The 16,393-nt window shown below is 35.7% G+C and overlaps 3 protein-coding genes across 4 annotated transcripts; all 3 read left to right on the top strand.

Moving 5' to 3' along the window:
• The first annotated feature begins 467 nt into the window (after positions 1-467).
• Positions 468-2,463, top strand: LOC145588986 (F-box/LRR-repeat protein At4g14103-like). Its single transcript, XM_081645566.1, has 3 exons — positions 468-1,475; positions 1,567-1,719; positions 1,825-2,463. The coding sequence occupies exons 1-3, from the start codon at positions 468-470 to the stop codon at positions 2,131-2,133; spliced, it is 1,470 nt and encodes a 489-aa protein (XP_081501692.1). The 3' UTR covers positions 2,134-2,463.
• Positions 2,464-8,216: 5,753 nt separating this feature from the next.
• LOC145587975 (DNA mismatch repair protein MSH1, mitochondrial-like) lies at positions 8,217-12,121 on the top strand. Its single transcript, XM_081644620.1, has 7 exons — positions 8,217-8,850; positions 8,982-9,010; positions 9,589-9,848; positions 9,928-10,023; positions 10,463-10,520; positions 10,706-11,005; positions 11,149-12,121. The coding sequence occupies exons 1-7, from the start codon at positions 8,298-8,300 to the stop codon at positions 11,821-11,823; spliced, it is 1,971 nt and encodes a 656-aa protein (XP_081500746.1). The 5' UTR covers positions 8,217-8,297; the 3' UTR covers positions 11,824-12,121.
• Positions 12,122-12,948: 827 nt separating this feature from the next.
• On the top strand, positions 12,949-16,226 carry LOC145589715 (F-box/LRR-repeat protein At4g14103-like). 2 transcript variants are annotated; one of them, XM_081646394.1, is made up of 5 exons: positions 12,949-13,213; positions 13,712-13,763; positions 14,273-15,356; positions 15,448-15,600; positions 15,707-16,226. In XM_081646394.1, the coding sequence occupies exons 3-5, from the start codon at positions 14,310-14,312 to the stop codon at positions 16,013-16,015; spliced, it is 1,509 nt and encodes a 502-aa protein (XP_081502520.1). In that variant the 5' UTR covers positions 12,949-13,213; positions 13,712-13,763; positions 14,273-14,309; the 3' UTR covers positions 16,016-16,226. The 2 variants fall into 2 exon arrangements, with proteins under 2 accessions (XP_081502520.1, XP_081502519.1); XM_081646393.1 differs by having other exon boundaries at positions 13,732-13,763.
• The last annotated feature ends 167 nt before the right edge of the window (positions 16,227-16,393 follow it).

Consider the following 16,393-nt stretch of genomic DNA (forward strand, 5'->3'; position numbering starts at 1 on the left):
CTTGTTGTTATCAGAATATTTGCTGTTGTTGTTTAATTGATGTTGTTGTTGCCGAATTTCGCTGTTGTTGTCGTCGTAGTTTCTCTGATGTAGTCTAATTTGTTGTTGTTGTTCAACTTTTGCTGTTATTGTTGTTGTTGAAATTTTGCTGTTATTGTTGTCTAATTTGTTGTTGTTGTTGAACTTCTGCTGTTATTGTTGTCTAATTTGTTGTTGTGGTTGAACTTCTGTTGTTATTGTTGTCTAATTTGTTGTTGTTGTTGAACTTTTGTTGTTATTGTTGTCTACTTTGTTGTTGTTGTTGAACTTCTGTTGTTATTGTTGTCTAATTTGTTGTTGTTGTTGTCTACTTTGTTGTTGTTGTTGAACTTCTGTTGTTATTGTTGTCTAATTTGTTGTTGTTGTTGTCTAATTTGTTGTTGCTGTAGTTATTGAGATTAAACGAGCCCAATCCGATCTAACATGATATGGAGGACGTTGATAATAGAAACCTTGATGGACTTACTTGCTTACCGGATGAATTGTTAATTTATATAATTTCTTCACTTCCTACTAAGGATGCTGCTGCTGCTTGCGCCTCCTCTAAGAGGATGATTACCAATATATTCCATTCGCTTACTCACCTTAACTTTGATGATTCGCCTATAAGTCATTGTTCGGCGACACCCTATGCAATCGAACGTTTCCCCACTTTTGTTGCCTTTGTAGACTCCGTTCTCCAATCATACCACTCTCGCTATCTTACAAGCTTTAGTCTTGGAGTGGGTGCGCCCTTTCTTGAGAGGTCCAGGGATAATCCTAAGCATAGAGAATATCGGTGTCTTAACGGCTGTTGTCCAGACTTGAAATCCACGCATATTAATGCGTGGATTTCTTTTCCTTTAACCTTTTCTGGACTCAAGGAGCTCAACCTCCGTATTCATGTGAGGGAAGAAGGGGTTATTCAGCTGCCACCGGAAGTTTTCACGTGTGAGACATTAGAGATTTTGAAGCTTGATACTAACCTTGGTCTTGATCAAGCTTCAACCTCTACATCCTTCTGTCTTCCTAGCCTGAAACTACTCTCCTTACATGCTGCTATGATTCCCGACGATGGCCTTGTGACAAGGCTTGTTTCAAGCTGCCCTATACTTGAAGATCTCACTTTGCTTGCAACTTGGAAACATGCCTGTTATATAAGTATCTCTTCGCCTTCTCTTCGGAGACTATTTCTGGAAGTGTTGAACAAATATGAGGAGCATCACAGCAGTGACTTGGTGCTTATTCATACTCCTAATTTGGAGTATCTTTACTACGGTGGTGATTTAGCATCACATTACAACATCACAAACATGGATCGCCTTGTCAAAGCAGACCTTGTTATTGAAAATGACTCCTTGGAGATTGCATATGAGGTTTCTGGCCAAGTAAAACTCGGCCTTTTGAGGCCATTGTCTAATGTTCAGCATTTGATTGTGAACGATACATTCTTAGAGGTTTAATTTGTCTCAATTTCTGATCTTGCCTCCATTCTGTCATCAATTTGATTTTAATTGATTAACTGATTTGACTGCTTGTTATCTTTAGGAATTAAACCATAAAGAGTTAAAGGATCAACTGCCTGTCTTTTGTTATTTGAAGTGTTTAGAACTGGGTTTCAATGAAGGTAGCTTTTGGGATAGTATATTGTTGGGATTTCTTAATCGTTCGCCTGTCTTGGAAACACTTGTATTCCCTGAGGTTAGTGTACATGTCGCTTTGTTCTAACTTGATATATTTTCACATACATGGATTGAATTCAGGAATGGTTTAACAAATTTACTTTTATTGTCATCTAATTTGCAGGGATTAACTGTATATCCTGAGTTATATGACGAGGAGGAACTTGCTTCAGAACAACAGTTTTGTAGAACAGCTCTGGTAGATATTCCTACATGTTGCAGATATCATCTTAAAAAAATTGTGATTAAAAATTTCTTGGGATATGACAGGGAAATAGATTTGATCCAGTTTTTCCTGACAAATGCATTAGTTCTGGAGAATTTGGTCTTATACCCGGATCCCAGTGCAAATGTAGATCAAATGATGACAGTTCAGAGCACATTGCAAAACTTACCGCGTGCCTCTGTCACCTGTTCAATTCAAGTAGTGTAGATTTGGAGTAATTGCTCAAGCGCCCGAGCTTGAGTGCAAATTGCAGAAGTTTCCAGCGGCCTTTGTCACCTGTTGGATTCAAGTAATGATCGAGGAATTTGCACTGTCCCGAGAAATGTTTATCTTCTATTTATTTGCCCTGGTTTATCTATATATATGTAAACAATATTTTGATTAGTTATTCAAGGAATAAGGATGGTTTCATTTCCTTGTAAGTTGCGTTTACCTCTCTAATTACATCTTATTTGGAGTTATGTAGTTGGCCATTATGTTGATACGGTAATATATTGCACTTGTTTTCAGGCTTACGTAGCTTAGAGAAGCTTTATACTATACCTCAGCTCCTTTCCCTTTTAAATGTATTTCATGATTCAAAAATTTCACACTGGTCATTTCAAATGTGGGCTTGTAAACCCATGACCCAACAAAAGTTACAAATATTTACCTACACCCCTATGGCCTTATGTGGCTATGTAGGTAGTGTATCGATATTATAGTTAAAATAATTGAGCACTTTTAAATTAAAGGACTACATGATAAAATAATGGTTTATGAAGTCGACCTCGGCTAGGGCTGTCAAACGGGTCGGGTCGGGTCGTGTCGGGTTTGTGTTCGTGTCAATGTTAAACGGGTTGAAAAACTCTTGACCCAAACCTAACCCGTTTATTAAACGGGTTGAAAACCCTTGACCCAACCTAACCCGTTTATTAAACAGGTTACCGGGGTAACCTTTCACCCATATAACTATATAATAAACTGATTAATATTCAACCAAAAAATTAAAAAGACATACACCATTAAAGATACAAGAATTTAAAGTTAGTTTTAACAACTACAAAAGTTTAAAGTTAGTAGTTTTAAAAACAAAAACATACATAAGAATTGTCCCAATTCAACCTTTAAATGACAACCGTGAAAGCTAGATAGCTTGAAAATTGATGAACTGAAGATAGGTGAAAGTCTTAAATAAGAGTAAGGTAAGACACTAAGCCTAGGTATCTAGAATCTTCGAAATGTTGAAAAGTTAAATTTTTTCATTTTTCCGCCAAACTTTAACAACATTTATGAACAACGCCAATGTTTTTTTTATACAAAACTAAAAGTTTAGATTTAAATAAAATAGTTTTTGTACTACATAATAAACTGGTTAAGCGTGTCGGGTCCGGGTTAACAGGTTGTCGTTCAACCCATTTATATAATCGGGTTATGCGTGTCGGTTTTGGGTTGAAAATTTTGACCCAAACCTAACCCGTTTAATTTCGTGTCGGGTTCGTGTCGACCCAATTAATTAAACGGGTTGAGAGTTCTTGACCCAAACTCATTTATTTCGTGTCGAGTTGTCGTATCGTGTCAGTTTTTGACAGCCCTAACCTCGGTTTATCACTAAGGGCCTGTTCTCATACATTTATTCTCAGTTCAGTTCAGTTCAGTTTAGTTCAACTCTAATCAGTTCAGTTCCGTTCAGCTCTAATCAGTTCAGTTCAGTTCAGTTCAGCTCCTAATTTCCCTCTCTAATAAAATATTTTTTTCAGTTCAGTTCAGCTGAGTTCAGTCAATGAGAACAGTCCCTAAATTATACTAGTAGTTTTCCATGCCTTATTGTTGTTGCTATTTTATATACTAATTAATCATAGTATTAGCTCCATGGAAAATTGAAAAGAAGTTAGGAATATATGCATGTGAAAAGAGATAACTAGATAAGGAAACTGGAAACATACTAAAAATAGAATGCAAATTATACTGAGTATGTATGCCTGCTTCCCCTAGCTGGAAGGACCACCCTTTATTTTTGTAAATCCTAAATTTGGAAAGTTCCATGTTTTTACATTCTCCACTAACTCTTCTGAATTTTCCAATCATTTTTTTACCATGCATGTTACTATTATGTTACCACTAGCTTTTCATGTTTATGATATTGACTTATGTTTCACCTAATTTCCCACCCTCTCAAGATATATTACTTCTGGTTCTTATTACTTACAACAAATGAATATTTTATGTCTCACAAATAATACCCCTTTGTTGCGAGTAATATGAACTGGAGGTAATATATATACTCCATAATGTCTTTTGTGTGTTTAGATTAATTAAAAAATGAAACATATACTTGTAGCGTGTAAGGCAGTATAACTACAACATTTTAAAATCAAACAATATAAGGGATTAAGTCGAATAGAGTGTAATTATGTGAAGAGGCTTGGATGATATTTGTTCTGTGGAAGACGATAAGCAAAGCCTCACCACAATTACATGTTATTGTCTCGTACTTCGATTTGGAGATGAAAATAAGAAAGGCGTAAATTGTTATCCTTCAACGATCATGGTACATAAAAAGAAAAAAAAAGAAAAGAAAAAAGTAGTGTATTATCTACCAAAATTATTAATTACTCCGTATAATTCATGGTACATAAATAATTATGAGGCTACATAATTATTAAAAAGTTTTTATTGTTTTTGTCAAAAAAAATAAATAAAAACAAAAAAAGTTGGGAAATTCTCTTTGGTGAACTCCAACTTTTTAATTTTCTAAGTGGTAAATATTCTTAAATTTTATTATCAATGGTAAACCTCGATTTTTGATTACCATTGATAAGTGTTATTTTAATAAAAAATCCTTAACTATGGTTAGCTTTTTATTTTTTTAATAATTAAATTATTATAAAAATATTTTTCAAAAAAAAAAAAAACCAAACCCCTCCCCCACCCAACCTAGCCACCGGCACTCCTTCCCTGCCGGCGTCCATGCCTCTGCCGGAGATGCCCGACCTCCCCCACCGCCGGCAACTCCCGACCTCCTCCATCCTCGGCCGACGACGCCCAGCCACCCCTGCCCTACCTTCTCTCTTTCCCTCATCCCGATATCTCCCAAACCCAGATCCCGGCGCCCCAACCACCGACCCCCTACCCGATTTCAGCCACCATCTTCATTCCCTTCCCCGATTCCGACCACCAACTCCTTTCCCCTTCCCGATTCTGGCCACCCTCTCCCTTCTCCTCCCCATTTCAGGCAACCCCCTTCCTTTTCCTCCCTGATTTCAACAACCACCAACCCTAGCACCAGCCCGCAACACCACCGAAATAGCAGTGCTTCTGCTGCTGTTCCTCCTTTAATTCGCCCCACCACCCACAAACGATGCCGAAAATTGTCAATTGGGTGGGCGCCGGTTGGTCAGGGGGAAGGGGTCAGGTGGTTAGGTGGGTGCAGAAAAGGGGTTGTTTTTTTTAAAAAAAAAAAGCAATTAATTGTATCCGCCGGTAGGGTTGGTGCCGAAGTGGAGTCATGTGGCTAGGCAGGTGGTTCTGGTGGCTAGGTGGGTGGTGGGTGGGTCGGGTGGCTAGGCGGTTGGATTAGGTGGCTAGGTGGGTGGGTCAGGTGGATAGGCGGTTGGATTAGGTGGCTAGCTGGGTGGGTCAGGTGGCTAGGGCTTGGGTCAGGTGGCTAGGTGGGTGGGGAAATAAATAAGGGAAAAATAGGAATTTCAAGGGTTTTTTTTCTTAAAAAAACGTTTTTAAATGTTAACCATAGTTAAATAATTAGAATAAATCATTATTAAGGTTACCAATTGATTAGTCATTCTATTTGGGGTTTACCATTGACAATTAATTTTAAGAATGTTTACCACTTGTAAAATTAAGTAATTGGAGTTCACCAGTGAGAATTTCCCAAAAAAGTTTTTATTGTGTATACCAAGTCTTCCGCATATTTTATACGTAGTATTTCTATGTGCTAACTATTGCTACCTAGAAATTAGCAAATTAGGTAACTTAGCTTTTAACTAGCTATGTAGCTATGAGTATGATTGTATTGATTGTGCTCTTTAATCTCGCTCATCTCATTGTCTTATTGTTCCATAAGATCATTCTAATAAATAATCACAACTTTCTCGATCACATTTTCATAATACAAGACTACAAGCTACGAGTATATAATTTTATAATATTTTTTCCCTGCAAGTGGATGCACGATGCGTCGTGCATCCAATTTTGTTTTTAAAAAAAGGCGGAATGAACATATAGTTGTTCAGTAAAAAACATTTAGTTGTTTTGTAAAGAACATATATTTATCTTATAAAGAACATCACATATAATTGTTTTGTAATGAACATATAGTTGTTTTGTAAAGAACATATAGCTTGATGTTCTTTATATATATCTAAAGAACATCTGTAATATTAATAAAGAACATGATAATATAATGTAATGAATATTATTTGTATTCAACCACCATAATCTAAAAACAAAATTTAAAGAACATTTCAAAATAAACAATAAATTTTATGTCACAAATAAAAGTACATTATACTGACTATCAAAGAACATGAAGATAAAGAACATTATTAAATAGCACGCATGTTCTTTTCACTCTAGGTATCTGTTCATTATATTTTAATAGTAGGTTCTTTTCACTTAAGGTATATGTTCATTGTATTTTAATAGTATGTTCTTTTCATTGTAACTATATAGATATGTTCATTATGTTTCTATAATATGTTCATCCGCTTTATAAAATATGAAAAAAAAACATTTTACTGTATTTTAATGTACATTGTATTATTTAGATCTACAACTTTTTCTAGATTTGCTAATTTGTTTGCTTTCTTTTTTCAAAATGTAATAATTGGTTGGTTTTCTTCAAGAACTTCATGCAACACCAAAACCACATAAATTACAAATATACACACCAAGAACTTGCAAAAAAACTACCAATCGAACTCAAATTGAACAACTATGCATGTCGAAATTGTACTTACCTTTTGTTTTCGTCATCCACCTTGAACAATTTTGCACCAAGAAGTTTGAAATTAACGATTTCTTTATTAAGGTTTGATGAACTTGAAGTGGTTTTCAGTTTTTTCTTTTTTGGGAGAGAAATCTTGTAGAGAAAGAAAAATTCTAGAGAGAGTATAGTTTAAAATGTTTTGAAATTACTGTATGGTAAAAAAATAATTACTATTTATCTTTTTGTTTTTTTACAAAAAAGAAGCTCAATATAACTCGTGTACATTAGAATTGAACAATATGTTCTTTCTACAACCATGTACATTATGATACAACATAATGTACATTCCGCAGCGGATGCACCATGCGGATCGTGCATCCGCCCCACCCATTGATAATTTTAATATAAAAGCAACTTTTATTTTTGAATGAAGGTTGATGAAACATTATACAAGGTACTTTGATTATTCTACTAACTATGACTTGTTGCATAAATAGAAATTGTGTAATTAGGGTGTGTTCTATTCACCTGATTTTTACTTATCTGATTTTATTAACCCTTATTAGAACTTATTTTAGTTATACATTAAACTTGGTAGCCCTGATTAACCCTTATCTGAACTTATTTTTCCTAAACTTATCTTATCTGAACTTATAAACAGGGTCTTAGTATGACTTGTTGCAATAAAGGTTGTAACACTAAGGTATAAGACTATTAGTTATGCGGAACATAAAGTTGTAAACCCAAAAATTACGCGTTGAAATAATTACTTTTACTTAGTTTTGATTTAATTTAATTGTATATCTCTTGAGGTTTTAAAAAAAAAATTGCAGATCTCTTGACCTCTATGTGTTGACCAATTTTATGATGTAAAAAAAAAAAAATATTCTGATAATTTATCTAATTTATCTTTACTCTAACATTAAGGACTTGTTTTAGAGCACCAAAAAAAAATAAGGACTTATCTTACCCTTTTTTTTTACACAAATCTTACCCTTTTTTTGAAAATTCTAATTTAATTTTGTTTTGTGTTTTTAAATTTATTTTTCTCATTTAAAAATTTAAATTGATATATCATCCAATTTTTTTTTTTTAAGGAAAGACGTTAGCAGGCATTTATTTCAAGTCAAGATCTGCCAAGTCTATGAGACTTTACGGGAAAGAGTTAATACAAATTAATTCCGAACTATCACCGATATCCCACCTTATTACAACCGTAGAGAAATTTTAAAAGTATGAAAAGATTTAACAAGATTATAAACATCATCCAAAATAAGCCATAATGGAGAGTAGCCAATAACTTTACAGTAGTTATATAAATTCACAGTTTTAACTTATCACGTTCAAAATCTTCATCCCCTAAATAAAAAAAAATAAAAAAAACAAAATAATTCAAAATCATTAAAAAAAATAATTAAAAAATTTCAAAAACAACGACCGTTAAATGGAACCGCCTCAACCACCACCGCAACCTCCGCAACCGCCGCATCCGATAACTCGTCGGATGCAGGGGAAGCAATGGCAATCGCGTCTCAACATTCGGGACGGAGAAATGAACGAGTTTTTCCTGCCGGTTCTTACGGCGGAAGAACTTCACGGCGTTCACGACTTCACTGCTAACCCCGCCGTCGACGTACACAGGGTGTATTTCGACGCTTTCTCCGCCGAAAATCACAGATTTTATAATCTTTCCCTCACTCACAAGCACAAGGGTTCCGAACGTATAAAGGTTCGGACTCTTGAAACCGAATGGGGTATGTTCTTGAGGCAGCTGCGCGTTCGAGAAGGTGACTCGGTCGAATTCTCATGGGAACTCAACCCAAGAAGGCTTTTGCTCCGTGTTCTTAGGGTTTTGGACCTTTTGGTTGTTCCCCGGAAAGCGCGCTCCGTTCGGGTTCCTCGGAACGGCGGCATAGTGGGGTTTCCGCCCATCGACGGTGACGCCTCTGCGATACTGTTTTTGGGAACTAAATTGGGTTCAATTCCAATTTCTTCAGGTAATAAAATTTAATTTTGATACTTTGGAGAGATCTTGATTTTCTAATTGAGGGCATTAACTTTACAATTATATTATATTATGGATTTATTTTTTTATTTATTTATCTTTTATCTTTTTTTTTGTGGTCAGCAATCGGAGAAGCTGCTCGAGATATTGATGTGAGTATATTTTTCTGGCTGAAAATAGTTTCTGATTTTGATAGAATGAGAAAGAATAAAAATAACTAAGTTGCACATGAAATCTTTTTCATTTGTTAGGATTTTGATCTTGAATTCAAGACCAATTATACACCTTAATGTGTTTTTTCACACACTTGAATATCATTTATACGCAATTCCTGTGTATCATGTTCTCTTTTTATCATATGGGGATCATGATGTAATTTGAGCAAAGTCATGTTCAAATGTATGTGACAAGACCTGATTTCTCCAAGGAAAAAAAGTATATGAAACTATCAACCAAGCTCCTCACATGAGGATTCTACCTTGACAGGGGGTTAAATTATAATTGTTTGTATCCTTGCTCCTGTGACCAAAGAATTGAGTACCATTCTAGTTTGCCTAGGATTGGAGTATACAAACACATTGAGTGGGATGCTTATTGTAGCTGTTATATGCATCTATTCATCACTCAACATGACCCAGTTGCTGTGTCTTTTTTGTATTTGATAGAGTTTCTTACCGGAATTTACAGAGATACCTTCCAATGATCATTTGTGCCTTTTTCCATATTTTAGGTGTCGGAGGATTTTCTACCCATTATTTCAAGGATAAGAGCTTCTATAGCGCCACTTGGGGGGCCAAAGGGTGAAATTCTTTATGCTCGAGAACATGTGGCTGTTTGGTGGTTTAAAGTAAAGCAGTTTGTAGCATCAGTATGGTCTGGGTCCCCAGGGGAGCAACAAATTAAACAGCTGAAACATGTATTAGATTTGAAAGGGATGAAAGTCTGTGAAGAATGGTTTACCAGGACAAAGGTGGAGGATGCATTGATGAGGTTTGTTTCTGATTTGTAACTTGAGGTGAATTCTGATTTAACTATGAAAAATGTTAAAGAAATAAGTTTTGGGTTTCAGGTACCATGAAGCTAATGAAAAGGCTAGAGCCAAAGTTCTTGGATTGCTGAGGGGTCTGTCTGCTGAGTTACAACATAAAATCAATGTTCTTGTCAGGTTAGTCGGTACTCTTGCTATCTTTTGAAGCAGTTTAAGTTATCCTTAATAGTTGACATAGGATGGTATTCTTTGGTTGATGTAATTAATGGCTTTATTGCTAAGGTGTATGACTCTTATATCTGTGTACCAGGACATTAGGCAAAAGTGATAATATGAGCACTGTTTATGCCTTCATATTTAATCAAATTTAAACATTTTGGCATTTAACATCTACTAGTTGTTGCCCGTCCCAAAAAAAATAAAACATCTAGTAGTTGTATCCAGCCAGTTGCAATGCTTTCACAGTTGATACATGTGCAATTTAGTTTCTTTTTATTTGTATCTTTGCAAAATTTCTAATATTAGGACTACATTTTTGCCATCCGAGAGTTGGAAAATTTTGACACAAGATCAAGCAATGCAATTAATACATGCCAATCTTCATTTGTATTTACAGTGACAGAAGGAGAAGGAAATGGGTCTTTCCTACTCTGGTGGAATTTAGCAGCTCACAGGTAGTGTTCCTGATTCCGACCCCCTCTACCCCCCCCCCCCCCCCCCCCCCCCCCAAAAAAAAAAAGGAGAATCACTCCTCCTGCCCTTTCCTGACGTGCTGATCCTTCCTCTTGGCCACATTTGATCTATTAATATTTTTTTACTTACGAAACTGGGTATTTGATGTATCCATGTTTGTATACAGAATGGAAAGCTGGATGGTGAATCCTTAAGCATGGAGATGACCTGTCTATTCCTGTACTGGTTTGATATAGCTCAAGGCAATGCAGTGTGCAATACTGTCAACATGAAATCATTGTTTCTTCTAACAGGACCAAATGGAGGTTGTAAATCAAGTTTATTGAGATCAGTCTGTGCAGCCGCTTTACTTGGAATATGTGGGTTTATGGTTTCTGCAGAGTCTGCTTCAATTCCTTATTTTGATGCTGTCATACTTCACACGAAATCCTATGATAGCCTTGTTGATGGGAAAAGCTCTTTTCAGGTATGTCACCTGGGATATCTATAAAATAGAAGATTTAAAAGAATTAATACCTGGTGGCTAGTTTGCAATTACATTCAGTTGTTTATGCTTGGGTGGCATTCAATTTTCTGATTTAAATGAAATTTTTAAATACAAAAATACAGATAGAAATGTCGGAGATGCGTTCACTACTATCTGCAACGACCTCAAGAAGTCTTGTTCTCGTAGATGAAATCTGCCGAGGAACAGAAATAGCAAAGGGAGCTTGTATTGCAGGTAGTGTTGTTGAAACTCTGGATGCAGTTGGCTGTTTGGGTATTGTATCAACTCACTTGCATGGAATAGATTTGCCACTGAGAAGATGCAAATCTGTTAACAAAGCAATGACTGCAGAATTTGTTGATGGTCAAACAATACCAACTTGGAAGTTAGTTGATGGAATCTGTAAAGAGAGCCTCGCATTTGAAACTGCCCAAAGAGAAGGGGTACCTAAAACTCTAGTCAAACGAGCTGAAGATTTACATCTCTCTGTATATGCAAATGAGATGCCTTTGAAATATGACAAATCTGATTGTTTTGGTTCTACTGCTATTGTGAATAAAGCTAATGAAGCTTGGTGCGACATGAGTACCTCCTTTACTGACCTAAACTTGGCTACCCAAGTGGAAATTCTAAAGAGAGAAATCTATAATGCTGTTACTGATGGTCTCCAAGGTCGAGTCCAAGCACATCGATTAAAGGATGGCATGCAGAATGCTGCATTCCTTTCATTCGTAGTCCAAGGAAAGAGTGTAGCTCGCCAGCTTGAGACCCTTCTGATCAATCAGCTTCCGAAATGAGGTTTCTTCCTCACTAATATTGCCGATGGCAAAACACTGAAACTTTGTTACATGTGATTCATCTTAGAACCAGTTATTGTGTGTAAATGAATGTGCAGTTATCTCATTCAAAATTTTGGTTAGACTCTAGGATTAATGAGGTGTATATCGTATTGCCCCCTATGAAATGTTTTTTGTATGGTAGGACTGTAGGAGATGTATATTGTTCATAAGTAAATGGCTGGTGGAAGAAACAATTTTGTTTCATAAAGCCGAGTTGCCCCACCAGTACACGTCCTTATTTGAGTTGAAGCAGTTATCTAGCATTGTTCCTCTTGCATTTTGTCTGATTTGATCTCCTTTCGAGTTATCAACTTCTAAATATATATTGATTGAGGGGCTGTTTGGACTTCTTTATTCTCGCGTAAGCATCAGGGACTCAGGTACTTTGTGCAGTGGTCTTCTCTTGGTACTGAAAGAGCTAATCCTGTTGCTTCAATATTCCCAACCACTAAAAGGACCAAGCTAACATTCTGTCCTTGACCAAGCCCCGAGGCATCATTTGATGCCTAAACTATACCCTATCCTCAAGGCGTGTGCAAAGCCTAGGGTGTCTTGCAAATTCTTAAGCGAACCCAGGTGTAGCTTTCGGTACTTGCTATCACGTAATGTGTTAAATCCGGGTGAATTACTTCATAGACGGTGTGGTGATTGACCGTTTTACGTGAAAATAATTTATGGAAATAGTGTTTTAAAAAAAATTCCTGAAGTTTATATGACAATTTTTTATTTGCACAATCTAAATTTTTACATAAATTATTATGTATGGCCGGGATTAATTGAGTTAATTGGTCGTGGATTACTAAGTCAAGGATTACTCGATTAGGATTCAATTTGCAAAATACAAGTTTTAAATGACTTCAATTTGCCAAATACGGAGTATATGTTTTAAATGGCTGTAATTTACAAATTTTTATTAAATTTGGTGAATATTTAGATTCAAGGATATTTTTTTTTTATAGAAAATTTCAAGGATATATTTTCCAATATTTATGTTTAGTTTCCTTAGCTAGCAACACACGTTTTTGTGTAGGATTAGGAAACTAGTCTTCTTGTATTACTAGTACTTTGTATATACTCCGTATTTTGCTACTCATGGTTTAATGAAATCAAGCCAAAGTTCACCTCTTTACACTTAACTCCTCTCATCTCAGGCTTTCTCGGTCACTTTCTCTAATTCTTATTCTATCCTCTTTCTTTGTCTAATTATGTCTCCATTTTAATTTGATTTTAGCAATAAAACTCCATTTTAATTTGATTTTAGCAATAAAACTCCATTTTAATTTTAGAAATTATTGATTTTCTCCGCGCTGGTTCTCCATTGAAACGTTGTCCGTGTTCTCCGTTTTTGGTGAGTTTTTTTCATTTCAATCAACAATTATCGATTAGTGCTACTGTCTTGTAGAATTGGGTTTTTTTTTTAAATCATCAAATTATTTGTTGATTCACGCCATGTGCCTAGAATATCGAATTAGGTAATTGGCGTGATTATCAAATTATTTGATAATTAGCAATTTTGTCTGTTTTTTTAAAAAATACTTGAAACAGGTGGTGATAATCAAGCATTTTGAGATAATCAACATCATATGAGCAGTAAAGAAGTAAATTCAATTTCAGATCTGAAATTTAAAGTTTTTTTTTTAGGAAAGTTAGAGTCTTTGCCTTTGTTAGACTCTAACAAGGACAAAGATTCTAAACTTTCCTAAATTCAATTTAAAGTTTTTTTTTAAGGATAATAACTTGTATCAAATTTTGGTTTGAGTTTAGGAAAGTTAAAGTCTTTGCCCTTGTTCTGTTCTCTCTCCTCTTGGTTGTTGAATTTGTGCTAATCTAATTTAATTATAACTAGCTGGTCATGGCTTTTAACAGGGATCCAAGGCCACCTCTCAGAGTTATTTCAGGTAACTTGTTTGTTGTTGTTATCATCATATCAATTTCACAATCTAATTTAATTATCAGTGCTTTAAGTTTAGGGTTTAAAATTTTTAGATTATGAAACATCATAACCAAAATTATGAGCCAAATTCGATTATTGAATCAAATATCCCTAAAATTATGTATTTTTTCCCTTGCTTGTTTAATTTGTGCTAATGTTGGTCTGGATTGTTTTGATTTTGTTTTTTTACCTTGATCTTGTGAGTTTTTTAAAAGGAATTGATAATGTGGTTGAGTTTGATTTAAATCTTATACTTGATTAAGGTATCTCGAGAAAAGGGGTAGAAATTCTAAAGTTAAATTCAGAATTTTGGTTTAATGTTGATAATCTTTGATCTCCAATCTCAATCACAGTATAATAGTTCTGGTTGTTATTGCACAAGATGTTGAATTTTTTTATTGTTGTTTAACTTTTGCTGTTATTGTTGTCTAATTTGTTGTTGTTGTTGTTGTTGTTGTTGTTGTTGTTATTGAGGTTAAACGAGGCCAACCCAATCTGACATCATATAGATATGAGGTTGAAACGTTGTACCGGCACCACTACTACCTTGCAAGAGGACGTTGATAATAGAAACCTTGATAGACTTACTTGCCTATCTGATGAATTGTTAATTTATATTATTTCTTCACTTCCTACTAAGGATGCTGCTGCTGCTTGCGCCTCCTCTAAGAGGATGATTACCAATATATTCCCTTCGCTTACTCACCTTAACTTTGATGATTCGCCTATAAGTCATTGTTCGGTGACACCCTATGCAATCGAACGTTTCCCCACTTTTGTTGCCTTTGTAGACTCTGTTCTCCAATCATACCACTCTTGCTATCTTACAAGCTTTAGTCTTGGAGTGGGTGCGCCCTTTCTTGAGAGGTCCAGGGATAATCCCAAGCATAGAGAATATCGGTGTCTTAACGGCTGTTGTCCAGACTTGAAATCCACGCATATTAATGCGTGGATTTCTTTTCCTTTAACCTTTTCTGGACTCAAGGAGCTCAACCTCCGTATTCATGTGAGGGAAGAAGGGGTTATTCAGCTGCCACCGGAAGTTTTCACGTGTGAGACATTAGAGATTTTGAAGCTTGATACTAACCTTGGTCTTGATCAAGCTTCAACCTCTACATCCTTCTGTCTTCCTAGCCTGAAACTACTCTCCTTACATGCTGCTATGATTCCCGACGATGGCCTTGTGACAAGGCTTGTTTCAAGCTGCCCTATACTTGAAGATCTCACTTTGCTTGCAACTTGGAAACATGCCTGTTATATAAGTATCTCTTCGCCTTCTCTTCGGAGACTATTTCTGACAGTGTTGAACAAATATGAGGAGCATCACAGCAGTAACTTGGTGCTTATTCATACTCCTAATTTGGAGTATCTTTACTACTTTGGTGATTTAGCATCACATTACAACATCACAAACATGGATCGCCTTGTCAAAGCAGACTTTGTTATTGAAAATGACTCATTGGAGATTGCATTTGAGGTTTCTGGCCAAGTAAAACTCAGCCTTTTGAGGCCATTGTCTAATGTTCAGCATTTGACTGTGAACGATACATTCTTAGAGGTTTAATTTGTCTCAATTTCTGATCTTGCCTCCATTCTGTCATCAATTTGATTTTAATTGATTAACTGATTTGACTGCTTGTTATCTTTAGGAATTAAACCATAAAGAGTTAAAGGATCAACTGCCTGTCTTTTGTTATTTGAAGTGTTTAGAACTGGGTTTCAATGAAGGTAGCTTTTGGGATAGTATATTGTTGGGATTTCTTAATCGTTCGCCTGTCTTGGAAACACTTGTATTCCCTGAGGTTAGTGTACATGTCGCTTTGTTCTAACTTGATATATTTTCACATACATGGATTGAATTCAGGAATGGTTTAACAAATTTACTTTTATTGTCAATCTAATTTGCAGGGATTAACTGTATATCCTGAGTTATATGACGAGGAGGAACTTGCTTCAGAACAACAGTTTTGTAGAACAGCTCTGGTAGATGTTCCTACATGTTGCAGATATCATCTTAAAAAAATTGTGATTAAAAATTTCTTGGGATATGACAGGGAAATAGATTTGATCCAGTTTTTCCTGACAAATGCATTAGTTCTGGAGAATTTGGTCTTATACCCGGATCCCAGTGCAAATGTAGATCAAATGATGACAGTTCAGAGCACATTGCAAAACTTACCGCGTGCCTCTGTCACCTGTTCAATTCAAGTAGTGTAGATTTGGAGGAATTGCTCAAGCGCCCGAGCTTGAGTGCAAATTGCAGAAGTTTCCAGCGGCCTTTGTCACCTGTTGGATTCAAGTAATGATCGAGGAATTTGCACTGTCCCGAGAAATGTTTATCTTCTATTTATTTGCCCTGGTTTATCTATGTATATGTAAACAATATTTTGATTAGTTATGGAGTAAATTAATCATATTTATGATTGTACTCACATTCAAATACTTATTTATTGAGATAAGCTGCGCTGTAGGAAATTTTTCTACTTTGTTGGTAGGTTGGCTTTATGACAAACTGGCCTAATAAACCACACAAATACTGAACAACCAAGACAACCTCACCCAGCTGGGCATGGCGCGAGCCATGAAAAACTTGAC

This window comes from Chenopodium album, chromosome 17, assembly GCF_948465745.1.
Source record: "Chenopodium album chromosome 17, dcCheAlbu1.1, whole genome shotgun sequence".
In the NCBI taxonomy this organism is placed as follows: Eukaryota; Viridiplantae; Streptophyta; class Magnoliopsida; order Caryophyllales; family Amaranthaceae; genus Chenopodium; species Chenopodium album.